This window comes from Drosophila pseudoobscura, chromosome 2, assembly GCF_009870125.1.
Source record: "Drosophila pseudoobscura strain MV-25-SWS-2005 chromosome 2, UCI_Dpse_MV25, whole genome shotgun sequence".
NCBI classification, from domain to species: domain Eukaryota; kingdom Metazoa; phylum Arthropoda; class Insecta; order Diptera; family Drosophilidae; genus Drosophila; species Drosophila pseudoobscura.
In genome coordinates this window covers 20,061,918-20,088,908 of record NC_046679.1, presented here as the reverse complement: position 1 = coordinate 20,088,908, position 26,991 = coordinate 20,061,918, and the positions used below count along the sequence as shown (strand labels likewise).

At 47.2% G+C, this 26,991-nt stretch overlaps 3 protein-coding genes across 6 annotated transcripts; all 3 read left to right on the top strand.

The window, feature by feature from the left end:
* The first annotated feature begins 2,057 nt into the window (after nt 1–2,057).
* On the top strand, nt 2,058–4,620 carry LOC4802219 (lateral signaling target protein 2 homolog). 2 transcript variants are annotated; one of them, XM_001359149.4, is made up of 4 exons: nt 2,058–2,206; nt 2,271–3,288; nt 3,347–3,470; nt 3,532–4,620. In XM_001359149.4, exons 2-4 carry the CDS (start codon nt 2,341–2,343, stop codon nt 4,332–4,334), a joined length of 1,875 nt encoding a protein of 624 aa, XP_001359186.2. In that variant the 5' UTR covers nt 2,058–2,206; nt 2,271–2,340; the 3' UTR covers nt 4,335–4,620. The 2 variants fall into 2 exon arrangements, with proteins under 2 accessions (XP_001359186.2, XP_033241552.1); XM_033385661.1 differs by having other exon boundaries at nt 2,173–3,288.
* Nucleotides 4,621–5,082: 462 nt separating this feature from the next.
* Nucleotides 5,083–10,157, top strand: boss (bride of sevenless). Of its 3 annotated transcripts, none has more exons than XM_015182194.2 (6): nt 5,083–5,179; nt 6,827–6,983; nt 7,195–7,689; nt 7,746–8,195; nt 8,366–9,819; nt 9,882–10,157. In XM_015182194.2, the coding sequence occupies exons 2-6, from the start codon at nt 6,941–6,943 to the stop codon at nt 10,137–10,139; spliced, it is 2,700 nt and encodes an 899-aa protein (XP_015037680.2). In that variant the 5' UTR covers nt 5,083–5,179; nt 6,827–6,940; the 3' UTR covers nt 10,140–10,157. The 3 variants fall into 3 exon arrangements, with proteins under 3 accessions (XP_015037680.2, XP_015037679.2, XP_033241549.1); XM_015182193.2 differs by having other exon boundaries at nt 5,174–5,281; nt 9,882–10,139; XM_033385658.1 differs by lacking the exon at nt 5,083–5,179 and adding an exon at nt 6,007–6,023 and having other exon boundaries at nt 9,882–10,139.
* Nucleotides 10,158–14,442: 4,285 nt separating this feature from the next.
* fid (fire dancer) lies at nt 14,443–26,817 on the top strand. The gene is made up of 4 exons (XM_002137625.3): nt 14,443–15,398; nt 16,859–17,451; nt 21,950–22,360; nt 22,423–26,817. The coding sequence occupies exons 1-4, from the start codon at nt 15,323–15,325 to the stop codon at nt 25,612–25,614; spliced, it is 4,272 nt and encodes a 1,423-aa protein (XP_002137661.3). The 5' UTR covers nt 14,443–15,322; the 3' UTR covers nt 25,615–26,817.
* The last annotated feature ends 174 nt before the right edge of the window (nt 26,818–26,991 follow it).

Below are 26,991 nucleotides of genomic sequence, written 5' to 3'. Positions count from 1 at the left end.
CCAGAAGTTCTTTGATTTATCCCCACCGTGGGCTAAAGTTTTCTGGGTGATAAATTTCTGGTAAAAATTCGCTGCCTTAAGCCTGTCTAAGGCCCTGGTACATCCAAATTTATCGTTCCGCATAATTCTAATGACTAATATTCGCACGTTCTTGTCATTTGTCGCTAAAACCAATCTTCACGCACACACACACACACAAAAATGCCACAAATCAAAAAGCATTTCTACTGAAACACTAATAATGAAGATGAATATAAGCATATACATATATAAGTGCTGGCATTTTGCATTGCCATGGCAGCTAGAAAACTTGAATACGTCGTACGTCATCCTCCGTCAGTTCGGATGGCAGACAGCACTCAAATGCGCTTAGTAGCGGCTCTTCATGGAATTGCACCAAATGAAATAACAATCTGAGCCCACTTTCTCTCCCGCTTTGTGCAATATACATAATGGGGCAAGTACGCAGGCAAATTCATATGGTAGCGGCGGACAACACAGACACAAACACTGCAGCCAGCATGTGACTTGTGGTCAGGACAGGACCAGACCAGACCAGAACAAGAGCCAAAGCCAGATCCAGAGCCAGTCACTGACAGGAATCATACAATAAGTTATCAAAACGTTGACTGTCGTCGGCGTTTCATGGCTCGTTTATATTTATGCCACACACACAGGCACACAAACACACTCACTGGAATAGGAAATGAGCTGCACTCGAGAGAGCATTTGAATGGAAATGGAAGCTGGGCAAGGCCGGAAGGCGTAACATTAAATTAAAATTATACCAGCAGATCCCATCTTATATGGTACATAATAACTTTGTTTGTGGCCTGACGCATGCAACAGATTGTCAGCTAAATTATCTGCATGCGGCAGTTGATAATGCCTCCTGCAGCAGCCGCCAGACCCATGCCCATGCCCATGCCCATGCCACCCCTCACGCACACACGTCGTATACGCAATTTGCATAATGGGGCCATCATGGGCAAGAGAAATGGTTTCGGAATGGGTGTAGAATGCAACATTCCTTGGGTCTTTTGTTTCAAGGCACAGTCCCGGCGACAGTTGACCCAATTTTTAAAGGGTCTCCGCCAACGCTTTATTGAGCCCTTTCCCTTTTTCCTTTCGTTTTCTTTGCCTTTATTTTCAGTTTTATTAAACGAGTACGTCTTAAGTGTCTGTAACCTGAGGGCAAGCGGTCTATTTTTGGAAGTCCAGACTCGTAGACTTTAGGCTGCGGGCCTTAAAGCTAGCTCGCCAGAAAGTTGGGTACTTAAGGATTCGAGCCACGCGACTCAGCTGTCGAATCCTTCGCCTCGGATACATCTCGAAGACGTACACGCACCCACCGAAGGCGGTTCAAAGGTAAATAATCGGATAAATATTTGTAATAATTTTGTATGCTCTGCCAAGAAGCGAATGAACCACTTCCCAACCGAGAAGTCACCGTCGCAATCAGCTGCAACAGAGAACCAGAGCTGGGGCAGAAGCAGAGGCTCATTAGCATTTTGATTTGACATCAAATCACACAAATATTTCCGGCAAAAAGTCAATGAATGGCAGTCGCAAACATTGAACCGAACATTGGTCTGTTCCTCTGCGGTCTTTGGTCTGTGCCATTGCCTTTCACGGCTAGTGGAGCGGCAAAAGGTAAACAGATTTATGGGGAGGAAGTCTCCCCCCAGCACGAGTGAACGGCATGAATAATGAATCGAAGGGAATATGGATGAAAGGTGTGAAATTGTGCACTGCTTAATCAATCGGAATACACTTTGAGTTAATTAATCTTTGTTTCGCTGAAAACTGGGTAATAATTAATTTATAAGATCTCCATCAATATTTATTTACTTTGGAAGAAGCAACGGATACCGAAACGCTGCAAATCAAAGTCATTTCTACTACATGCACTTGTCAAGGTTTCCTTTCGATAACCGATTTCGATAATTACTACTTTCAATACTACGACGACGCAGTGTCAATGCAACCCTGTTTGAAACAGAAAGGATGCCATGCCATACAGTAAATGTAATTCGAAAATGTTGCTTAGATCAGTTATTTACCGTATCTACACACCCATACTACTATTTATTTAAAATAATTTTATTCACATTTTATTCATCAAGTAGGCTCTCCCACTTCCGTTCTGTGTCTGCCTGCTCGTAACCATAACAGCTAAGTCATCGGATGAAACAACATACTAAATGTAAATCAACAAAATTTTACAAAAGAATATTTTGAAAATTCAGAAACTTTTACGCTTATTATAGAAACAAACGAAAACAGAACTCGCGCAAGAGGGTCAAAAGTTTTCCATTTTTAAGAAACAACTACCTGAAAATGAAAATAGTACGTTCCAGTCGTCGCAAGGGGATCGAAGAGCTATATGGCGCGAAGATGGATCCTATCCATCCGGTCAAATCGCAGGCCATGCCCCAAGGGGGTACCTCCAGATCGGGCGCGCAGAAGAGCGGACGCAATCCATCAGTCGGCGGTGGGGGATTGGGACTCTTGCGCCCGCCAGACTCACGTATTCAGCGCAGCTTTGTGACTGACAACGACTACTACATTCAGACGAATCTTCCCCTGACGGCCAGCAACTTGCGGAATAACCCCAGCATTCTAGTGCACTCGTCCCAGGCTCATCTGATGCCCACTACCCACCCCCACCCCCAGCCGTCGCCATACGCCATGAGCTCGAGGCGTGGCAACACGACCGGCAAGATGACCGGACGTCAGCCCCAAGGACAGAAGGTAGCTCACTTCGCCCTGCCCGACGGCAAGGCCAACAACAGTGTCTACAACTTGGGCAAGTCAAAAGAGCAATCGCATCAGCAACGCCGCGCCATCAGCAAGTCCGTCACACAGCGTTCCAACTATGGCACATTAGAAGTTACCAACAACAACGGGGCCACGGATATCTCCGACAAGGAGATAATCCTCCCCAATGGGACCAGCGGTTCGATCAACAAACGCCGCTCGCACCAACATTCAGCAGCACACCACATGCAGATGGAGATGCCGCTCCAGATGGCGCCGATGCCGCATCCGCCCCAGCACCAGCTACATCAGCAACAATTGACCCATCACAGCCACAGCAAGCATCAGCATCAGAATGTGCCACATCAGCATCAACACTCCCATCCACACGCACACCAACATACGTGTCCGCGTCAGTCGCAGTCGTCGGGCCAGCCCCAGGTGAGTGCCGCCGATGATGACGACAAGGACGATGATCCCGAAGAGTTCTTCGAGTTGATCCGCCAGACTGTCCAGACAGCCATAGGGGTAAGTGATCGATCGACTCATTTCCCTACTATCACTATATTCCACCAATTAAACTTAGAACAAAATCAACGATGCCCTGTTCAAGAACTTCCGAGATCTTGGCAGCAAGATCGAACGCTTTTCAGGGGAGCTCAAGCAGACAAACGACCAACTGAACAAGCTGAAGGAGGCGGTTACCAGCAGTAGGTTCTCCGCGATTCGAGTCTAGAAGATAATCCTTAACCATTCTATGCCATCCCTCAGAGCTCGTTCACTATGGCGAGGAGAACTCTCGCCACTTCCGGTATCTGTGCATGAAGTCGGAGTACGACAAGATGTACTTCCAGCACCAAGCAATGCTGGGCACCAATCCCCCCACAGATCCAACCACTACCAATCCATCGCAACAAAATGTTGCTGCCATTGGAAGTGCCCCCTTTCTTGGGGGGCACGCCCGTCCAATGTCCAACCAGAAGCTCAACAGTAAGGCGCCCAAGCATTCCAGCACTGGCAAGATGTCCACAAGCAACACCAACAAGGTGCAGAACCCTTGTGCATACCGCAACACTTCGAAAGCGCTGCACCAGCAGCAGAACCCTGAGCCGCACAAATCGTCATCGGATCAGAGCCTCGGTCAGTCCTCGCAACTGAAAGTGGCCGAAGTGTTGGGGCACATACAACGCTTCTGCACAAAGATGCAGCTCAACGATATGGGCAACCAGATGCCACCCGATGCGTTTGCGAATCTGGAGGCAAGCTTGGTTGCAAAGGCCAAATCGAATGCCGGACTAGGGGGCGCCGAGAACAAGGCTGCGCCCCGCAGCGCCTCTGGCTCTCAGAGGGACAAGAAGACTAACGATGAAAACGAGTGTGAGATGCAGGGGGACAGCATGGACGAGGCCTACTCCGAATTGGAAGACTTTCCGGTCTCCTCCGAAGAGATTTCCTCTTGCAGTGACGACGACTGCGGCATGCCGTACCCCAGAGGCGCGATCACCTCTCGGGGGCCCGCGGCAGTCAACTCGTTCCGCAGGCAGCCCAACAATGGAGCCGGGGATGGGCAATAGATCCATACCCATGACCACTTTTACAACCACATCCCTTGAAAAGAAGTCTCGCACCAGATCAGAAGCACGGACAGTATCGATGTCTTTCTAATTATTTTTCCTGAGTACAATCCCAGTTTATTTGTTTTAAGACTGTATTCGGCTGCCACAAAATTTCAATTGTTTCAATGACATAGCAGAAAAGAAAAAGTACTCTCTAGGTAGTTTCCAAAATATTCATTAAAATTAGGGTGAAATTCATGTTATCTATATTTCCAAGTGTTCCAAATTGTAATAACAAATACAAGAAAAAGCAAATTGATTTTGTGTTAAGCCCGGCACACCGGCTGACCTATATGACCCACACCAATCCCAGTCGCAGTCAAGTAATGTGCATTGGTGTCACTAATAACTGTATTATATTGACTGCAAAAATAACATAAGGCTGAACCCGAGCTGACACCAAAACTACACATAAATAGCTGCACTGACAAAAATCAGGAGTATACATATAGCGTATGGAACCAGTCTATAACTATACTTCTTCTAACACGTTAAGATGGCACGAGAAATTCCAGATTAATAATGGGTGAAACATATTTGCTTTTCACGATCGAATATTATTGGATTCCAGGCTATTCCACGTAGTGTTTTTTTCCCTCTGTGCGCCGTATGTTAAAGAGTGGAAGGAGTGAAGAGCAAGACCCAACTACCCCCACTAACCCTTAGCCCGGCCCTGGTTAACCTGCAGCTGCATTTTTATGGGCTTACGGCGGCCACGGTTCGGCCAGTTCTGCCAGTTCTTCCACCTCTGCTGCTGACCAAAAACAGTTGGGACGTGAACGTGGTCTAGAGGCGACATATTGGTGCGTGTGTGCAGAGTGCAATTTGTTTTTTGAATATTACAAAAGTTGCACTAAAAAACTAGCAAGTGGTGCCTGAAAATTGCCTCGATTCGCCCCCAAACAGTAATTAAAAGTGGACTTTCTGACAGCCGGGACAGAGCTTTGTGAATTAAACTTACGCAACATTCCCGTGGGGAGAGGAAAGTGACTAAATGCAATTTGTAGTTTTTCGACTGCTGTTGCTTTTGACATTAATTAAAAGTGTTATGCAAAAGCCCGAAAACCGGAAATGCGCCATACTGTAGTCCGCACTTTGCCAATGTCAAAGCTCAGGTCTGTCTGTCTGTCTGTCTGGCTGTCCGACTGTCTGTCTGTTTGCTGTCTCTGTGGTTGGTTAATAGCCAAGGATGACCGTTTCTAGGGGTATTCTAGCTGCTTGTTCGAAGCGTAAATTTCGATTGGTAATATTGGGAATGCTGTCAAAGGCTCTCCAATTATAATTACTTCTCCACGAGCACCTATGACAGGCCACCCACCTTTCACCCTTCGCTTGTGCAACCCGAAACTTTCTTCAATGAATCGACTAATTGCAATGACCAATATTTGAACTGGCTTCGAGGCAGGCTCGGTTCGTATCAGGGGTTGTTGCGTTCCACGGTGCCGTACATATTTGTTCTTATAATTATGAAACACGGCACAGTGTGGCGGCGAGGAAACCACTCAATGTTGAGTGACGGTTCGAGCCAATAACCATAACAACGAGCCAGTGCCCGGTCTAAGTTAAGTTAGTCAAAACAAAACAGCCAAAACAGGTGCAAAACATTGCCACATCGGTGTTCCGTGTTCCGTGTTGCCTGCCTCGAGGGTGGGTTCAAGCGGAGAAAAAAAAACAGAAATGGAATAAAAAAGCCAATAGAACATAATTGCAGCGTTGATTCCGTACTCTTTTGTCCAGCAATTGCAATGCACTGCACCCAAATCAAATTGATTGTCCACAGAACGATCACGAAAAAATACATACAGCATTCTGTCTGTGGGGGCTGCGTACCTCAGTGGACAAATATAAAACGTGAAACGTTTAATTGACCCTAAAATCACTGAGGCGTTTCCAACATTTTTATTCTTTTTATTTGCTGTTTTTTGCCTTGGCTCAAACCGAAATTAATGTGGCCCACACTGTCAGATGGTTCAGTAGCAACAAGAGTGCGCGAATCGATGTGAAAAAGTGAAATAAGGAATTTTGCTAAAAGAAATACTATTGATTTTCTTTCACGGCGCACCGCAGAAGTGAAAGAATATGAGAAAAAGAAATATTTTCCACCGCATTACTTTACACTGATAGTGTGGAAAAATCACGAAGAGTCGGGAAAAGCGGCGGCGAGGAAACTGTGCCAAGCCAAAGTCTCTCCTTCTCTCTCCCTCTCTCTCTCTGTCTCTGTGTTAGTGTGACAATTTTTAATGCGATTAAAGTGCAACACTCTCAACGCAACGCGGCACTGAGCGGCGGCAAATGGTTGAAGTGGCAAGGAAAAGTGACAATAGCTAAAATTAGGATTCTGCAAAAGTTCGCATAACGATTCAAAGTCGTGTTCAACCAGCACTCGCCTGCCTGCCCTCGTGTGTTTCATTGTCAAATCCCAACTTAAAGTTTCCTCTCTGTGTTTTTAGTGTGGATATAAAATGCTAATAATTATCCGTAAATGTTAAAAGAGACAAAGACTGAAAAAATCGACGAGCATTTTTTGTGAAATTAAAAAGCATACAACTTGAAGCAGGAAGGTCATGAGTCCGTGGCAGTCTGGTTCGAGGAGGCCATTACAATTGGGTGAGTACTGCACAAAGAAAGAAGAATGGAAAAGAGCTTCAAAGAAATGGAGAGCAATGGAGCAAGAGGGGGGGATAATGGCGACCACTTAAGAGGCCAATTATACATTTACATAAAGAAATTACATTCATTCCAAGAGCCTGCTATAAAATAATTTAATGCGTTGTGAAATACATACTTTTAACGACAACATTTCATTATCAATATCTAGCGCTCTTCTGTGTCCTAATCACACTACTCTGTATCTTCGATTGCCATGGAGTGGAGGTGTCATCATCACCCACTAGGAAATCTGCTCCTCTGCGAATCACCAAGCCACAACCAACGTCACCGCAGCCGAAGCCAAGCAGCAGCACATCCAAGGCAACCACCACCACGGAAGCGCCCACAACCGATGACGGAGCCTCCTCCAGTCCGGGTGAGGGCCTGCTGGCCCCACTTATCTCATCCACAACGGAGGAGAGCAGCAGTAGTGGGAGTAGCAGTGGCACAACAGCCAGCTTAGTGCCAGAGATATGTCTCAATGGACTGCAGTTGACAATCAACAGTCCGGACGAGGGAACCCTCATCCGAAGTCAAGATGAATTCGTCCAGATTATAGAGGGCGATGTGATGCTCAGTGTCTTAACCAAGGATCCCATCTCGGCCCTCTTTGTAGTCAACCGAGTGAACCAAGCGAATCTCATAAATGCAGATTTTGAAATAGGTGAACCATCCATACAGATTGTGAAATAACTTGTAAAATACCCTCCTTATCCTTAGGACTTCGTGCCATCAATATTGATAACGACAGTCTGGCCGAGAGCATTCTCCTGCAGGAGGTTCAATATCTGCAGCAGTGCACTCAGTACTCCATGGGTATCTTCATGGACTTTGAACTGTACAAGCAGCTCGAGTCAGTTATCAAGGACCTCGAGTACAATATCTGGCCCATATCAGCAACTCGCGCCTACCTCTTCCCCAAGGTGGCACATTTGTTGCATCAGATGCCCTGGGGCGAGAAAATAGCATCTGTTGAGATTGCAACCGAGAACCTGGAGATGTACAATGAATTCATGGAGGCCGCCCGTCAGGAGCACATGTGTCTAATGCACTTCAAGAGCGACGACAATGTCTACATTTTGTTTGGCAACAAGATGGCGAGCCATTTTAAGGAGAATGGAACCCTGTTTGCGGTGCCCACCGACCGCACGGATGATGAGTTCTTGGCAGGTGAATACAAAGAAAAATGCCTTGGAGATTTCTATAGTCGAAATAACGACTGTTTGATACCCGGTACCAGCTGATTTTAATTAAATTTCAAAGACGAAAAGTGTTTAATTGACATTGCACAAATAAGCTAATTAAATTTTAAAATCTCTCATCTCTTTTCTTCTCAACAGATCTTCCCAACAAAGCCTTCATTCTGATGGAAAACGAAATAGACCTGGGCACCACCAGCGAACTGGACCCCACGCCAACCACCCTGGACGAGGTGCTGATCGGCAAGAGTGTGCTACCCTCGAGAGTTCTCAGCTTTGCGGATCCTTTGGTGGATCTGATGCACTGGTTGCGCGGCTCGCTGGCCAAGCACTGCAAACGGGATGGGGAAATGTATGTGCTGGAGAGCTGCTTTAATTTCCTCAACTTCATCGAAGACTGGCGCACGTCCGAGTACCGTCAGGCGCATGAGACTGCGGAGATTCTGTCGCTGCTGCTTATGCGCAAGCTCACCACATCCATGAATTTCCAGATGTACCAGAAGAAGGTGCAGACCCTCGACAAGATCACCGGGGAGTCCCGCACAGAGCTTCGGGAGATCGCCTCGCAAAACTTAGTGAGCAACGTGACCACCTACTACCACTACAACCGGGACAATAGTACTAGCCTGGAGCTGAAGACGAAGTTCGGTCAGGTGTTCAATTGTCAGTACAGCGCTGGCGACAACCGGCGCTATCCGTTCCTCTTCGACGGCGAGTCGGTCATGTTTTGGCGCCTCAAAGTGGACACTTGGGTGGCAACGGGACTGACGGCCGCCATCTTGGGCCTGATAGCCACGCTGGCCATTTTGGTGTTCATTGTGGTGCGCATTTCGGTTGGCGATGTCTTCGAAGGCAATCCAGTGACCTCGATCCTCCTGCTGCTCTCGCTGATCCTGGTCTTCTGCTCGTTTGTCCCCTTCTCCATTGAGTATGTGGGTGAGCAGCGTAACTCCCACGTAACCTTCGAGGATGCTCAGACCCTCAACACGCTGTGTGCGGTTCGGGTGTTCATCATGTCTCTGGTATACTGCTTTGTGTTCTCGCTGCTTCTTTGCAGGGCTTTGATGCTGGCCTCCACTGGTTCTGAAGGTGGCTTCCTGTCCCACGTCAACGGTTATATACAAGCCGTGATTTGTGCCTTCAGCGTGTTCGTCCAGGTGGGGATGTCTGTACAGCTGCTGGTCGTGATGCATGTGGCCTCGGAGGCGGTGTCTTGCGAGAATCTCTACTATGGCCACTGGCTGTGGGGCTTGTTGTCCTACGACTTTGTGCTGCTCTGCTGCGTGGCGGCCCTGATCCCCTTCATATATCGCTCGCAGCGGAACTATCGCGAGGGCATACTCATTGTCATCGGGGCTATTCTCATCTTGGTCATTTGGGTCGCTTGGATTGTCCTCTCCCTGTTCGGCGACGAGTGGAGGGATGCTGCCATTCCGCTGGGACTGCAGGCCTCGGGCTGGGCCGTACTTGTGGGCATTCTGATACCGCGCTCTTTCCTAATTGTGCGCGGTATAGAACGCTCGGACATTGCCCAGGCCCTGCCATCGCTCACCTCGCTGGCATTTGCCCAAAACAATCAGTATTCCTCAGAGCAGGTGTGTGTCAATGGAAATATCTATTCAATTGTATAAATGCTCTTTATTTTAATTTATTCTAGAGCGTCTATGAGTGCGTGAATCCCGCCATGCGTCACTGTTCGCAGGAGGAGATGAACCATCAGTCGCCCAGCGAGATCCCAACGTTACCCTTGCGTGGCGGTGGGCCACGACGACAGCAGTTCTTCGCCAATCTCCGCCAGGCTAATGCCAACATCAATCCCCAACGTCCTCCACCTCGACCGCAGCATAGTCCTTCGCGTTCATCGCTCTCCTCGCTGCCTCCATCGCCCGAAAGCAACAAGATCACACGATTCTAGCTCCGCTGTGCTCCGAGTGTCGTTGTATTGCTTCGTGTGTGCCTTCTAGTCAAAGCTCCGAGAACGGGAATTCAGTTTGTTAACAATCTTTTAACTTTAATCAAGAACCAAGACACTACAAGAAAATAATAAATAAAATAAGTGAAAACCAATCCGATTTTATATGTTAAACCAGAATATGGTCAATGGGCAAGCGAGACTCCATTTATGCCGAAAACATATAATATTTATGTGTAATTTTAGTCTCTCAACCCTCTAAATCACCAAAGAAATCACTGCTGAAAACGATTGGAATAAATTAATATAAATTAGCCCTCAAATGGGCCCATTATCCCCATTTAACTGGGCCGCTACTGTCACCCACCAGAAAGTTCTCTATCAAGGTTCATGCCCACACTAAGTGAAAGCTTTTCATCGAAAGCTCTGCCATTTTGTCGTTTTTTTGTCTCACCATAACTCTAATTGGCTGAGCAAACACGTGACAAGGCAAACAATGCTCGTAAGACTTGCCAGCCAAAAGAAATTCATCTAAGCTAGAAAAACGGCAGCAACAACAATCGAAGGACTCAATAGCCTTGTGCGTCACGCGACATTGGACGCCCATTTGTTTGGCCTTGGGTCGCTGTGGAGTTTGTGCTGGATGGAGTGGAGTCGGGCTTTGGAGGCCGCTGACGTCAGGCTGGCATTGGCCAGACCTCGAACATTGACCGTGGTACATGGACAAAGGCGCAACAAGATGTGGAGCCATGCGGCTTTCCCACCATAAGGGGCATGCTCCAATCCGAGGTTGCCACAAACTACGGACCACACGCGACCATTTAAAATGGCGCCGATTTTGCTGACAATGCCACGCGCAAGCCATTCGGTACGGCAGGAGAAGGGCATGGTGGGAGGTGTGATCCAGGCCAACCTCAATAAAGTTATGCTTTGCCATGTAATCCCACCCAAGCCCCCATCGTCCTCATAGCCACAGGCTTCCTCTCCGCATTTACCCATTTCCGTTTCCATGTTTACACAAAATGTATTGCATACTTTTCGGCGCAAGTGTGTAGGCGCTTGTTCAGCGCCTTTGTTTTCTGCGCTTTTTCGTGCACTGGCCTGGCCTGGCCGTTGGCATAATTTGCACTTCATTTACTGACAGAGAAATACACAGAAAGGAAATGTCTTAGCCAGCCAAGGACAAGGATTTGCAAGCCTCTCTCCCAGCCTGCCTGCCCATTCTACCTCTCCAGCGTTCTGTTTGGGGCTCAGCACGATTTCAGCGCACAGATAACTAAACAAAAGGAAATTTTCCGCTCACAATATTCGCGTTTATTTGTATGTCCGACGCGTTTTGTCCTTGCGTATGTTTTGGCATAATTTTCAGCCCAATTTTGTGTACAGTTCTCGCAATTAAATTTATTTTGAAGGAAACAGATTTAAATGGGATAATCTTACGGAGTTCCTTGGTTTGATTCCAAGAAGTTCTTCTATAATTGGACATGTTAAGCAGCGTATAATAATGGCCATACCCCAAGGATTGTAGACGGAGCATGTGACACTTGACTGTCAAAAGCTCTGCTACGTGACTTTATTAGCAATGCAGCCATATCGTGTATGTTTCCCTGCTATCCGGCCATTCTGCCATCCGGCCATCCAGCCATCCTTGGCGTGCTGCCGGCTACGGTTGCTGCTCAAGGAGGGCGCATGATTTATGACTATGACAAAACTAATGATGGCACATTCGGTAGATGCCAGGCGTGTGCCGAAACCAAACACACACATACCACATTCAAATGCATATATTTGTACATACATATGTATGTTCCAGAAATTTGCAAAGAAATTTTAAGACCAGCAACAAATATTTTATATATTTATGATTATTAATTCGAACATTATGAATCTGCAATGAATTTATAAAATACACCTTTTAATTATTAGAATAAATAACTCCAAAAACAGCATAAACAATGAATCAACTACAAGAGATTTCAGCAGCATCCATTGTTGTTTTCGAGACGCTTCGGGGTTGTTTGAGATTTCGAGAATGCCGAAAAGTTTCTCTATTTTTTTCCAATTCGAGTCAAATTTAGACGAGCTGCGACACAACCACGTCAAAAGCTATGACGTTTACCACCCACAGTGAACAAACAGCAACATCTTGCAAATGTTGAATCGTTGAAGCAGAACTCCAAGCATGAGGCCAAAGTTCAATCTGTCATACGCAACGTTTGCCTTTGTTTCTATAGTCTCTTTTTATACCCGATACTTAAAATGAGTATAGGGGTATATTAGATTTGTGGTGTGATGTGTGTAACGTCCAGAAGGAATCGTTTGTCGGTCAGTCCGTCCCTATGAGCGCCTAGTGCTCAAAGACTATAAGAGCTAGAGCAACGACATTTTGTATCCAAACTTCTGTAATATGACACTATGTCACTATTAAATGTATATTTATTTCAAAACTTTCCCCCAAACCGCTTACTATATCAGATTGCCGAATCTGGATCAGACCGGTTTTTTATTATAGCCACGCTCAGACTGATTGTTGCACTCTTTGTCGTGTCGTGCAATGTTAACGCCGACTGATGGAGGATAGCCATTCTGACTAAGTATCGGGTATAAATGTAGAGTTGCGGTCGCCGCAGCAACTCTTAACGTTCCCCCTCGTTTCTACCAAAAAATACAAGCTCGAAGCAATAAAATGAACAATGAAAACACTCACACTCTACGCTGTATGATTCTATCGGTTCAGTGACGACATCAGCATACCCCTTGGCCGTATCTGCCGGTAAAAAGCAGCCATTACCAGTTACAGACACATTTAGCCAAGAATGCGTATCTGCACTGGCATGTCGCCAAATGTACGGCAGATCCTGCGACGCGCTAGGCATTTGCTTATATTAGTCATGCCGCCCAAAAAAGACATGTGACGCTCGGGATCCCACCCACTCCACTCCGACACACACAGGCATAGACACAGATACAGCTACGAGCGCACACACACTGTAAGCAAGCTTTTACTATGCATGGGGCCAGGACGTCAGTGGCTTTCTCTGTTTTACAACTACAGCGAAAGGCTTTGTGGCTGGGGGCAGGGAAGAAATTGTTCCTCACATTTTACTCACTCTACACGCCACGCAGATAGCGGCAAGCCAAAACAGAAAGCTTTTCATTCATCAAAAGTAATCAGGCGACGAGCAGCGTGACGCGGACTGGCCTATGCCACAAAAAGAGACACCCAATGGGCCATAGACCGGGCGAGAAAGAGAGCAACGAGCTCCGGGTAGAGTTTGCGCCATTTGGCTACTCGTGGAGCTATTTTTCGCCTATTTCATGACTGGCTCTGGCTATTTTAGAACCCAATTTCGTGGGCCAACTTGACGAAGCTCCTATTTCTGTGCATAGGGCTTTTCTTTGCGGTTTTTCTCGACTTTTTCTTGAATTGCGCTTGAGGGTTCATTCATGAAATTTGACAGGCTAACTCGCGTCACTCGAACAAAAGAAAAGAGTTTCGAGCTTTTATTTCTTTTTGTAATTTTTCCATTTAATTGCCAAGGATTGGCTATTTATAGAAAGCGATTAAAGACCCCTCCAACAAAGACTTGAAGAATATGTAGAAATAGAGGTATAGGATTGTCTGGCAAATAAATCTCTATGGTATCTTTGGCGAAATGTTTGGATATTGCGCATACGCAGGGTAATCAATGAATAAAGAGTTACAAGTACAAAGTAATTATATCCAAAGAAACTGCATTTTTATATTCAATCAATCACTTATCTGATATATCATACTCTACTCAGGAACTTTTTAAAATCTAATCAAAGTTTTTTTTAGCTCTATGGCGTTTTCAGGAACTCAAGAACTCATTGCATATAGCCAATATCCACTGTATATTGAACTAAGATAAAAGAATATTTCATAATTTTAACAGTAATTTTGCGTATTTCGAATAGCCCTTCTGATCCTATTTTTTAAATCCAAAAATCCACTTTTAAAGACTGTCGAATTTTCCCGCTCCAGTTAATGCGCTCTCACTCTGATACACTCTCTCACCCACATCACTTTCCCTCTCTTTCAACAGCTGTACGTGCTGTGCTGGCCTGCCCATGCTCCGGCAAGCTTTCGTCAAGTTGTGGAAAGCTTTCGCGAATGGAATACACAACCAACATCCTTGAACAAACAGATTGGAGTCCAATGGGCTTTTCGCGTTAGTACGCGACGTTGACTCCTAGAGCACAGACACGGCAGCGGCTGTCCGACACGAGAAAAACAACAAAAAACACTCTGAGACAGGACCTCGCACGCACACAGGCACACGCACACAGGCACACGCACACGAACACTGACTCAGACACAGGCATTCGTGTATATGTAATTGAAGCGCCAAGTGCCAGTGTCCTAGAAATTAAACATACTCCTAGAAATCAAATCGAATCGAATCGGATAATGGAAAAGTAATTGGAGAGAAAGTTGATAACGCAGTGGGAGTAGTAAGAGAAGAAAAGTGCAAGTGAAAAGTGCCTATAAGAAGCAGAAAATCAAACAACCACTCACGCACACACACGGACACACATACAAAGGAAACGTCATATGCCAGAGGCATTGACAGGAGCCACATCCAGAGCCAGAGCCAGAGCCAAAGCAAAGAAGCAACGGAGCAGTGTGGAAAATCATTTTGTGTATCCTATTTTGTGGGCTCAAACTCGAAGCAGGCAAGGCAAGGCAAGACAAGCGAGCGTCCGCGTCCGTGTCCATGCCCGTGTCCTTTGCAATAGCAGCCACCAGCAACAAAACAGACAACAACAATAGCAATTACATCGTGTAGTTGCTATAATGATAGATTTCAAAAATAAATTGAGCAAATTATCGTATAAAACGTGCCCCGCTTCGAAATTCTAAAAATACACACTCGCACAGCGCTACGCCAACGCCAACGCTAACTTGTCGAACCTGAAGGATAAGTGGTAGTCATCGTCGAAGTGGAAGTGGAAGTCGAAGTCAAGGGTCCAAGTGCCGCAACCGACTTTAAATTATGCATGCACATTGATTTTCTGACTGCGACGTTGTTGTTCCCGTCATCCTCTACGTCCGCGTCGTCGTCGTCGTCCTCATTACCGTCGTTGTCGTCGTCGTCGTCGTCGTCGTTATATCCTCATCATCTTTATCATCAGCCTATATAGGCAATCTGGTCTGTTGTCGCATGTTATCGTCGGAACTGGTGTCGTCGACGGCTTTGTTGAATGCGAGTTATCAGCGCAACAACGGCCCAACAAAAGGTGAGCATCCGCTTGGACCACGCGGCGTATGTGTGTTTTCCTGTTTTGAGGGGAAACATTTTGTTGGATAGGTCAAATCAACAAGGCCGATGAGGGTAATGGCTGTTCATTATTTAACAATATGTATAGAGTGGGTAGGCTCTTATCTGGAGGAAGCAGGGCATTAAAGAATCATGGAAAGAGGGTAATGTAGACTAGAATAGAATAGAATAAAGTTTTCGCTACTCTGCTGAAAGAGAATAATTTTGATCTTATAGTAGTAGTAATAATTGCGCTCTGATACTATGGTCTATGGTTAGTTTCTTTTCATACATGCGTATATTATTCCTTTTGTTACTTCATTCATCCAGCAATTATATTTATATACTCTTTAAGTTTAGGTCAGTTCTTCGTTCCCTCTCTTGTTGGCTTCTCTTTTCTCTCTTCCCTTTTTAAAAAGCCATGAAAAAGTCATAAAGTACTCATATTTATAACTCATTTGTAGGGCATATTAACACCCTCTCAATCTTTGGGACAAACACCAAGCCACACCCACACACACACAAAACGGGCGCAAACCCATTAACACCCTTTGGAAATGACCTACTCACAGACTCCAGCTCCTAGTGCCACTTCCACGGTAACTCCCACTTTTTCCGCCCTGGCTATGCTGTGAATGCTGTGTCATTGTTGCCACTACAACTGCTTTTAATCAGATTTCAATTATAATTGCATTTCACTGCGCTACTAATGTCGTTTGGCACACACTTTTCCGCCCACTAGGGCTGCCCCCGCCGGGTAATTTCCCTCTGTGCAACGGCTTTTTAATGCAATTTATTAGGTCCGACAGTGGCTCGATGCCAAAGAGCCAACGGCGTTAAAAATTCCATTCAAACTGAGGCGAAAACTTCCACCGGAAACTCAGTTATAAAATGTCAACACCGATGGGAGCTCAGAACAGTTTCCACATTTCCGGTATGCAACTTCATTTTCCATCGGCCACTGCATGGCCATGCACGGGCGTGAGTGTGTGGGCTTCAGTGTGGGTTTTGCTGACGTTGTTCTAGCGATTTTACGACTTGATGTCATGCAGCAAACAGCAGCAACAACCAATACGTACAACCAACGAGTATTGTTTGCTTGATTTCTTGGCTTTTTTTCCTGTTTCAGCATGCAACAAGAAGAAAGTCTTGAATTGACTTTATGGCATGCATTCAGTCAGGGAATTGCCTTAATTATACAAATTGCTTGGCAGATTATAAATTGCATTGCAGTTTGCCCACTCGACAGAGGAGGATAGGTTGTTAGATTTCCAGGAATTCAATTACGTTCATTTTAATGAATATTCTGAAAAATTCAAACACGCAATTAACAGCTATGTCATGCTCCTGTTATAGTATCTCTGTCCTGATCTGTGGAAGGTTAAAAAGAGTAAAAATTTATGCAAAATCCATTTTCTTTTCTCCATTTTCCGTCTGCAGATGAAGTTTCCCTGTCAACAACACTTGAAGAGTGCTACACATCAACATCAGAAGCAGCAGCAGCAGCAACAACAGCAGCAACGACAGCAACAATGACCAAACAATTGACAACAGCCACAGCAACCAATGCGGCATCGAGCATAACCCAAACGGGGGATTTGGCGCCCACAGTTATATCACCAACAGCCTCCACAACAATCGAAACAGCAGGAGCTGGAGGAACAGGAGGAGCAGGTCCAGGACCTGCAGCTGGCACACCTTCCACTCTGACAGTTGAAGCGACAAAGAGTTTGACACAAGCAACAGCAACATCACCATCTTCAGGAGCAACCATAAGTAACGATGCCAGCGGTCGTTCGGCAGCTCTGGAGCGTGCCTACGTCCACGATGTGTACGAGCACTGCGAGGAGCCCACGGGCCCAGTGCGGCCACGTATGGCGCACTTTCTGAGCAACCTGGAACCGGGCTCCGTGGTGTGCGACGTGGGCTGTGGCAGCGGACGCTACCTCACACAGTGCAATCCGGCAATTTGCACAATTGGCGTGGAGCGGTGTTACCGTCTGAGCAAAGTGGCCCACGAGAAGGGCGGAGAGGTGAGTACTGGTTCTGGGTTCTGGGGTCTAGGGTCTGGAGGCAAGAGTGTGTGTGCTGTTCCCTGCAGGTACACGGTGCTAATTGTATTTGAGAGCTTGTAGTCGTGGTCGTGTTATTCATGGCACTCTCTTGGCGCAAGTCCTAGCCATGCATTTGACCCATTTTCCATTAACAAGCCGCACACACACACAGGAAGACTGGGAGGCAGGGAGACGGCTTCCACAGCCATAAAACATTCACTTGATTCAAATGCTGCTGCTCCACTTGAGTTGGCCATTAGCGGCACGCATAAATTATGCTTATCATTGGGAATTATTTCCACATGCCCGGCTGCTGTTGCATTGGGAGTTTTTAATGCTCTGTAATTGCAATGGTCCACAAGGGCGCCGTAAAGCGAGTCTTTGGAGAGCAGTCAAAGGCGGGGTGAGTGTGCTGGTGGGATATAATAAACTGCAGTTCCATTGCAGGCACAAACGTTGCATAATTGCTGCGCAGCATTCAAGCCAGCTCGAAGCCCGAGTTGCTGCAGATGCAATTTGCAAGTTTCCAATTGACCAACTTTGAATGGGACATAAATCGATATTGGCAATATAAGATATTCCCATTTGCTATTGGGAAAATGTTTTAATTGCAATTTTAAGTCGCAATAAATGTACACATCGCTCTCGCAATAAGAGGAAAAGGTATAAATTACGGGCACAGAAAACTCAAAGGATGATTTTAAAGATAACTAAGAGACGACTTTTAAACGAAGTCAGTTGACTAGCCTGTTGATCGTAGTAGAAAAAACTCGAAAGGAATGAAATGAAAACCTACAGAGACTTCGTGTATAAAAATCAATTGATGGTGGATTCTTTTCTCCAAATATTATATTCTCTAAATGAAAATCTAAAAAGGCGACTCTAATGTTTAGTATATAAATGTATATTTATTGAGTCCCTTTTCCGCTTAAAACTTCTGCCCAGTATGTAATACCCTCTGCGAGGTCGCAATGAACATTAACCATTACACAGGGAAAGTTTTCCCCCCGAGCTATATTCACTTAACAATGACACAACCATTCCGCATAGTTTCTGTTTATTTCTGTTTTTCCCGCTGTTACTGCTGGCTGCCCACAACATTTCCTTTTACAGCGAACAACTATAAATTGTTACCGCACCGCCCGCACAGAAGCACAACCCCCCTTCCCCCTTCCTGCTCGGGCCATTATTCAGTTGCCCGCCCTGAGGTATGCAACGCTTTTTGCAATAATCTATTACTAGTGGCGCGCCGGGCTCCACATCACTTCGGTTATTTATGCTGCCATTTCCCGGCAAGAAAATACCATTTACTAAGAAATGCATTCCCTGGGAAGGGCACCACCACTCCCTGGCGATGCCACCATAATCGACAACACGCATTCTCCGCATTTAAATTGCTTTTGCCGAGGCAGTGCGTGGGATTGACGAGGGCAAAACAGCAGCCGCAGATAGTCCGAGACCGTTGTGAAGAGCCCGCTCCACAGCTGCAGCCATTCGCCCACCATTTACTATAAATGGTCTAATTTATTTAATAACCTGTCACATTATCAGGCCCTGACAACGTGGCTCTGATTGCCTCCCGATTGGTGTGGAGGTCGCTTGCGAGTCCTTGACATTTAGCCAATTATTTGCATGCGTTTCTAATCCCTTTTGCTGGCAGTGCAAACAGGCACTGTCCATGCACAAAACAGCGAGTGCAATCACATTCAATTGCAGGGATTCTGACTGGCTTTGTTGCCATTTACCTAATGTGTTTAAAATAAACTCGAATGCAAAGGCACCCCAATGCAGACGTGACATGCAAGCAGATGAAAGTTCTTTATGCAAAACCAATTTAACTTCGGCCGGAGACTGGAAGTTGCACTTTACTGGCAGGAACTTTGATTTCAGCAACTCGTGCATGGCCTGGTTTTCAATAATTTTGTAAGCCAATAAGCCAGCAAGCAGAGCGGCAGCTGCAACAATCACACATAGTGGCACACAGCGGGAGATCCTGTGCTGTGCTCGAGGCTCATAAATTTTAGCCCCGCCCAAAATGGCGCATAAAAGGGGCAGGCCCAGCCGCAAAACATAAAAAAGTAAAACTCAATAAGAGCGGAAAGCGAAAGCGCAGCCAGATTTCTTGCAAGAGGATAACGAAAGGGCCACACGAAAGGGCTGGTAGTTTGTGGCACACTTTTTTGGGCCAGGTGAAACCTGCAATTTTCAGCAGGCGAAAGGAGCAAACGGAGAAAAGAAGAGACGGCTCGAGGGGCCGTTCTTGGCTTAAGCGCCATTTAAATAAGCCGCAAGTCGAGGAGGCCAAAGAGGAAGTGCATAAAATATAAGTATTTTCTTTTAGCCCAGAGCTCTGCTGCTCCCCCGTTCTCCTCTCCCCTGCTGTCTGTATCTGTCTGTATGTTCTAGCTTGGAGCTTTGAGCGGCTTTGGCCTCATTAGCGTGCAACGCAGCGTATGCGTAACATGGTTCACTCTCACCTGGCGCGACACTCTCCGCCAGGAGAAAACCTTGTCACCATAAATTTCAAAAGCGTAATGCGATGGCCGACCCGTGTGACATTACACACCCACAAAGCACTCGCCTGCATGTATGCCTGTGAGTGTACAAAATGGCGACTGCCTGCTATAAATATGATTTGTAAAGCGCATCGCTGGCTAGCAAAAACAGCAGAGAAAAAGGAGAGGGTAAAATAAAAATGCTAGCGAACGCATTCATCCTGGACATTGGAACGAGAAGCGGTGGAGGCAGAGAACGGCTTCTATAGAATGTAGAATGCAGAAAGGCTTAGGGGACTGTAGTAGATGAATGGTTACGTATTGCAATGCAGAATGAGCGATGTCCATGGGGCGGACATCATACATATAACTCAAATCCTTGCTCACCTAAAATGCATGAGGTCCTGCTGTTTTGAGAAAGCATTTTCTGCAGCAAAGGTTAAATATTTGCAGTGAAAATGCAATTCAAATCTGTTTTATGGGAGCCAGCGTTCAGCTGGGGGAACCATTTCTTCAGCTTCGCCTATTGTCGTAATTTCTATGCTTCTATCGACATCTCAGGGCTTGGAAGCACTTTTGTTAATTGATATTTGCTGAAGACTCTCGCAGGTTCATACTCACTGTCAGGCACGGGGACAGCCCCAGAACAGGTACAAAACTCACAGAAAGTTGGGTCAAGGCTTTTTCATTTTGCAGACAAATACACAGTGAGCGAGAGAGAGAATATACCAGAACTCTTATTCGTGATAATCCTAGAGCCATATATTGAAGCAAATAAATTGCTATTTTATCATTGAGAGAAGCACAGACACAACACAACCACAGCATCCAAACGGATGGACGGTATGCGTTTTTCCCATATTTCATTTATCAATCTGTTAGACAACATAAATTAGTTTCGTCAATCAATAGTTTTTGCCAATGCAAAAATGTATTTGCTTGATGGAGCCAGCTAAATCGATTTACAATTTGACACGTTCGCCAATTTTTCATCTGTTCGCAAATAAATACCTTTCGCTGGCCATTTCCTCTTTTTCTGCCAGGGTAATTCACACCATCACGGTGCTATCGAGGTCTGGCCGTGACATGCAAATGAATATAAATGGCGTGCATCGATGTAAACATGAATCAAGGGAGGCAAAAGCATTATATATTATTTCAGTGTTGAGTCAGGTCAGGTGCGGTGGGGCCGTGTCATGTTTGGTCAGTTTTTAAGGTTTCCTTATGCACACAAAGAATAACAAATTGACAAAAACCAACTGCCAATTTGCAATCCTGAAAAAGGTATCGACTCGGTTTGCTCTTCCGCCCCACATTGGGCCCGAAAAAGTTACTAATTGCAAAATTCTGTAGACAAGGTTTAGGGATTACAGTCCACTCTCGGAAAAGGAATTCACATATGACACGGTTTTGTACCTTTTTTAAAGGAGGATCCGGCAATAAATTTATAAATTTCCTTGCGCGATGAGACCCTCAGACGTTAAGTACCTATGTTTTTCTGTAGTTCATATATTAAGTGTATGTTTGGGTCCAGGCATCCACCAAGTTCAAGACAGGTCTCCCTGTCGAACGCGCACTGTAAAACGAATAGGGATTATACAATGATATTGAACCGCTTTGATATGCAAAGGCCTTTGTCGCAAACGAACCCTTTGTCAACACTCCCCAAAGCAATTGCTTGTCCAGCGCCAGGGCTTAAAATTGCATTACTCCTCCTCGGCCACACTGTCTTATCTGTTCCTCTATACCCTGGTCGTGCTTCCTGCAGCTGCAGCACAATTTTAAATTGAATACTTTTGCGAGCAGGACCCTAGAGGAGGCGGCTATGAATGTGACTGTTCCGGTTTCAAAGAGTTTCCTGCGAAGGCATTTGCGTAACCTAATTGGCATGATGCCCCGTCCTGGGGTTTGCTAGGAGCTCCAATTCCCTACTGGATTCATTCCTTCATTCTCATATTTTTTGCTTTGCTTTCGTTGCGCAGGTGGCTCTGTGCGACAATCTGGAGTTGCCGTTCCGCGATGATAGCTTCGATGCCGTGCTCTCCCTGGCCGTGGTGCACCACTTTGCCACGACCGAGAGACGCGTCCAGGCCCTCAGGGAGCTGGCCAGGATACTGAGAATTGGCGGCCGTGTGGTCATAACTGTGTGGGCGCTGGAGCAGCGTCATCGTCGCTTTGAGTCGCAGGATGTGCTCATACCGTGGCAGCCACCCAAGAATCGCAATTATTCGTATTCTGATGAAGAGGACGATGACAACTGTCAGCCGCCCTATCACGCCTACACGGAGGACTCGACGAACTCCAGCCGCTCGGCAGGAGATGGCGACAGTTCCAGTCTCAGTTCATCTTCGCCCGGGGAGTCCTGCTACAGTTTCGTTCGACGAGCCATTCAGGTACGATTACGACCCCATAAGACAATCTAGAAAACGAATCAACCTTTCATTTGTTGCTGCAGAAACTGGCCCGTGGACGTCGTCATGCCTGGTTCATGGACTCGTGGTCTTCCAAGGACACCAAAAACGACAGTAGCCTGGACTATGAGGATGCCAAGGATCTGCCCATCGAACTGCGTCGCCTGGAGGACTTTGAAGACTTTCCGCCGGATCCACCTCTGTCCGCCGGCCTCAAGTCCCGCAGCTTGGGCAGCATTCTTCAGCCGCCGCCCCGGCAGATTGTCCGCTCCCGCTCGAGTGTGCCCAGCCTCGGGGGTCCCCTAATTCCGGGTGAGACAAAGGCCAGTGCGGCCGCTCTCCTGCTCAACGCTCCCGAGGGACAACAGATCAATGGCCGGCACTCTCCGACTGCCACCGCCAGTGCGGGCAACACGCTCAGTCGCCGGCCCAAGCTCATCAAGCAGAAGCAGTCGCTCTGCGAGGAAGATGCTCTGTCCGACCCATCTACGCCCCCTACCTCAGAGGCGTTACAAATGATGAGCAGCTACAACAGCTCCAACGGGGGAGTCAGCAGTAGCCTGTACACGCGAAGCGGCTGCTATGCCTCCAACTTCCACCAGCACGCCTCGTCGGTGGCCTCTCCCCCGACAGCAACTAAAGGAACGCCAGCGGGGGTGGGACCTGGAGGCAGTGCCGCCGGTCTGCGCAAGCAGAGCTCCCTCAATGAGGAGCTGATGGCCTGCAACCGGCTGCGGGAGAAGGAACGGGTGCGAAAGCGCATCCAGAAGCAGACCTCCCTGAACGAGGCCTTCCTCTGTCGCTCGGCCATGTTCTCCAAGCGGCTGCAGGTGATCCGCGAGGGATTTACCACCAAGATCAAGAGCTCTACGGGCAGCCTGGAGCGGGTGACCAAGACAGGCATCAGCAAGCTGATCCAGAACATCAGGAGTGCGCCCCAGACGCCCTCGAATCCGGTCCAGACCCCAGCTCCGGCGGATAAGACTGCCACAAACAACAATAACAAGCAGGCCGCAGTGCCGGCAGGGGCAGGGCATCAGCACCACCATCATCATCATCACCACCATCTACAGCACCACCTGTCGCACCTGATTCTGTCGAACACGGCCACCTCTCCTGCGCCCGGACCCGCAGCCGGTCCTGTGACGTACTGCAGCAGCGTGGACTGCAGCCTGGGGAACATCTGCCACTGCAGCCAGTACCAGCAGGAGTGCTTCGCCTGTGCGGACAGTGAGCAGGCCAAGGCCAGACGACACTCCCGCGAGTCCGGCTCGGATTCCTCCAAGGACAGCAGCCTCCAGTCGGATACGAGCATCGAGTCCGAGGACAGCTTCGCCTCGGTCATCTTCATACCGAAGCCGGAGCAGCACCAGCAGCAGCTGAACTACCAGCAGCAGCACCAGAACTCCAATTCCAGCTCGAGCAATTCCTCCTCCAGCAACGGAAAAGTCGTGAGTGGGGGGACAACTGGAGCTGCTCACCCACAAGGTACCACCCATCCCAACTTCCGACTGCCGCCCACACACTCTGTGCCAACATCTCCGCTGATTATGCCCTGCCCTCCGACTCCGGCGCACTCCCCGGCCGCCATACAGGGAGCAGTGACGTCGCCTCCTCAGTCCACAACCGCTGTGTCGGCGGCCATGGCCATACTGACGCCTCCCACGAAGCCGGCACGCTTCAGCTTCGACGAGGCCCACATCAAACAGCAGAAGGAGCAGCAGAAGGAGCAGCAGAAGGAGCAGCAAAAGGAGCAGCAGAAGGAGCAGCAGGCACAGCCTCAGCCGCAGCCGCAGCCCAAGCCTCAGCTGCCGACCCACACGGTCCACAAAATCACGCGTCAGACAATCAGGGACCTGCCGCCGATACCCAAGTTCCGGAAGCAACAATCCCTGCAACTGCAACGCCAGAATTTTCCGATTGTGAGGCGAGCCTCTGGATCGGGTGTGTCCACATCTGCCTCTGCCCATTCGCTGGCTAGCAGGTTGCTCTCTCTGGAACTCTTCAATCCCGCCACTGATGACCTGGACAGCGACTCCAGTGAGCCCTCCTCGCCGGACTCAATTGACAGCGTCATCAGTGCCCCTCGCTCGGCAAAGATCGCAACTGGCAGTGGCGGCGATGGGGGAGATGCCTCCACATCCGCCTCCCAGGACGAGGGAGAGCGAGAGCCCAGCCTGGCCCAGTTAATCAGTCGGCAACAGGAGCAGTACCACAAGGGAGAACTGCAGATCAATAATGCTGTGCCCAATGCCAACGACGACATTATTCTCAATGCGGACAGTGCTACGCTGCTGCCGGAGAAGCGGGAGTCGGGCCAGACGCAGGATTGCGCCGAGTTCGCCGAGCAGTTGACGGCCCAGCTGCAGCGGGAGCTGGAGGACAAGAGCAATCGGGCAGAGTGCCGGTCCCTGGATGGGATCGGAGATCTCTCCGAGTACTTGGGCGGCGCCAAGAAGCGCTCGAATGGCGAACTGAGTGCTTTCAGGGATGAGCTCCGAGAGCGTCGCTTGATGCTGGTCAATCTTTCGACGCAGCCCAGCCTGCAGCAGTCACCCATTTCCTCCTCCACCTCCTCGCTCTCGTCACAGACCCGCAGCTTTACCATCCAAGAGGAAGATGGCGAAGAGGAAGAGGAGGAGGAGAATGAGTCCAGCTACTCGCTGGGCATCTACGAGCACTGCAAGATCTCCAAGTTCAACTACAAACGGAATCGCCACTACCAGCTCAACCCAGAGACAGCGTACCTCCTCCAGGACGATGGCGACAGCGATGTGCGCGATGACGAGGACGACGTCATTCCGGAAGAGGAGGAGGACGAAGATGCCGAGGCGCTCGAGGCTCGTGGCGGGGACCAGCTGGGCGAGGGTATAGGCGCCTCAATGCACGACTACGGACAACGGCGCCGCAACATGGCGGCCATGAAGCAGAGCACGCCCAGCACCCCCTCGCCAGTGTGCGCAAACCCTTCGGCAACGCAGCAACAGCAGCAGGCACCGCTCCAGCAGCGTAATTCCACCGACTCGATGGAGCACTCAAACAGCTCCACAAACTCGCTGGACAGCCCCTCACAGGGCGGGTCGAGCACGCACCATCGCTACTATCACGTGTTCCGCGAGGGCGAGCTGGACGCGCTGATCAACCACCATGTGGCCAGTCTGCACATCGTGAGCTCCTACTACGAACGGGCCAGCTGGTGCGTGGTGGCCGAAAAGGTTCAGGTGTGGACCATTTAAACTTCTCCTCAAAAAAAAACAAACCCCAATTGAGTCTCTGATGCCCCCAAAGGAATTGTTAAATTTAGTCTCTTACTCTAGTAAACAAAATTGAAGAGGGGAAACCCCACGAAAAACTAGCACTAATTTATCGGAAGGCAGCTCGCCCTTTTCAGAGTTGCCAAGCCTGCTCAAGAACGGCAGGGTAGCACTGCATTGAAATCAAATTTCAAAAGAAAACCAAAACCCACTTAGCTGTAAGCCAAAAATCGAGTACGAAACAACGCAAAATAAACAGAAAAAATACTATATACATATAGATTCATATAGGGATCTTACAACATCTATAATCTATTTACAACGAGCATCAGTTTGCGCTATCTTCGGACTCAGTTCTCGAGCACTTTTAGCACGATATTATTTCCGATCATCAAACGTCCATTCGAAACTTGACATACCTATACAGAACGCTACATACGTATACAGGATATATACTCGAAAGAAAGAATGTAATGTACCCATCTAACCGATATAAGGATTATAGAACCCCATAACTAACAAATATCAATACCTGCATTTAAAGAAAAAGAAACCCTTTTCATATAATCAATGCAAAAGAAATCAAATCAAAAGAAGAAAAAAATACTCTAATTCATACTCGTAAATCTGCAACGCCTACCAGATATCACTCTACCACTCTATTCCAATACTATTTTCAATGTATTTTTCATACACTCTGTTGAGTTTATTTGATTAGAAGTAATAAAAACCAACACACACTTCCCAAAACGGCCAATAAACACAAATGTAATATAAGCTTATGCCTAAATTAAAATTTTTTGTCTTCTTAAGTGCTGTTATTTGAAAAATAACTCAAAAATTTTCAATAAATGAAATATATATACATAACTATCCTATATGCGACTGTAAATGTGTTTTTAGGTAGCAAAAAACTAACTTTATACCACGAATAGAACAATTAAATAATTTATAACGAATGTTGGACGAAACTCTAAATCACTACTGCTCGAAATGCTGAAAATTACAAATATTTGATTAGTATTACTGGAAATTATGTATAATTTGCACGAAAACCCCCACACACACACCAACCAACCAAGAGACACAGTAACACCGGCTAAAACAGAGGAATACTATCAACAATATTCAATAGTAATAATTTGTTATGCATTAACAACATTAAATAAACGAACTATAACTAACAATTAAAATGAATTATCATATTTTTAAACAACGCGGTCTTCGCAGTTCTTATGAACGGAACCGAGGGGAACCTGTAAGCGGAACCAAGTAGTCGGAGTGTCAATCTGTCAATTTGTGTCTGTCTGTCGATAGTATCGATATCGAAATAGGGGTATATGAAAAGTTGGTGATTAG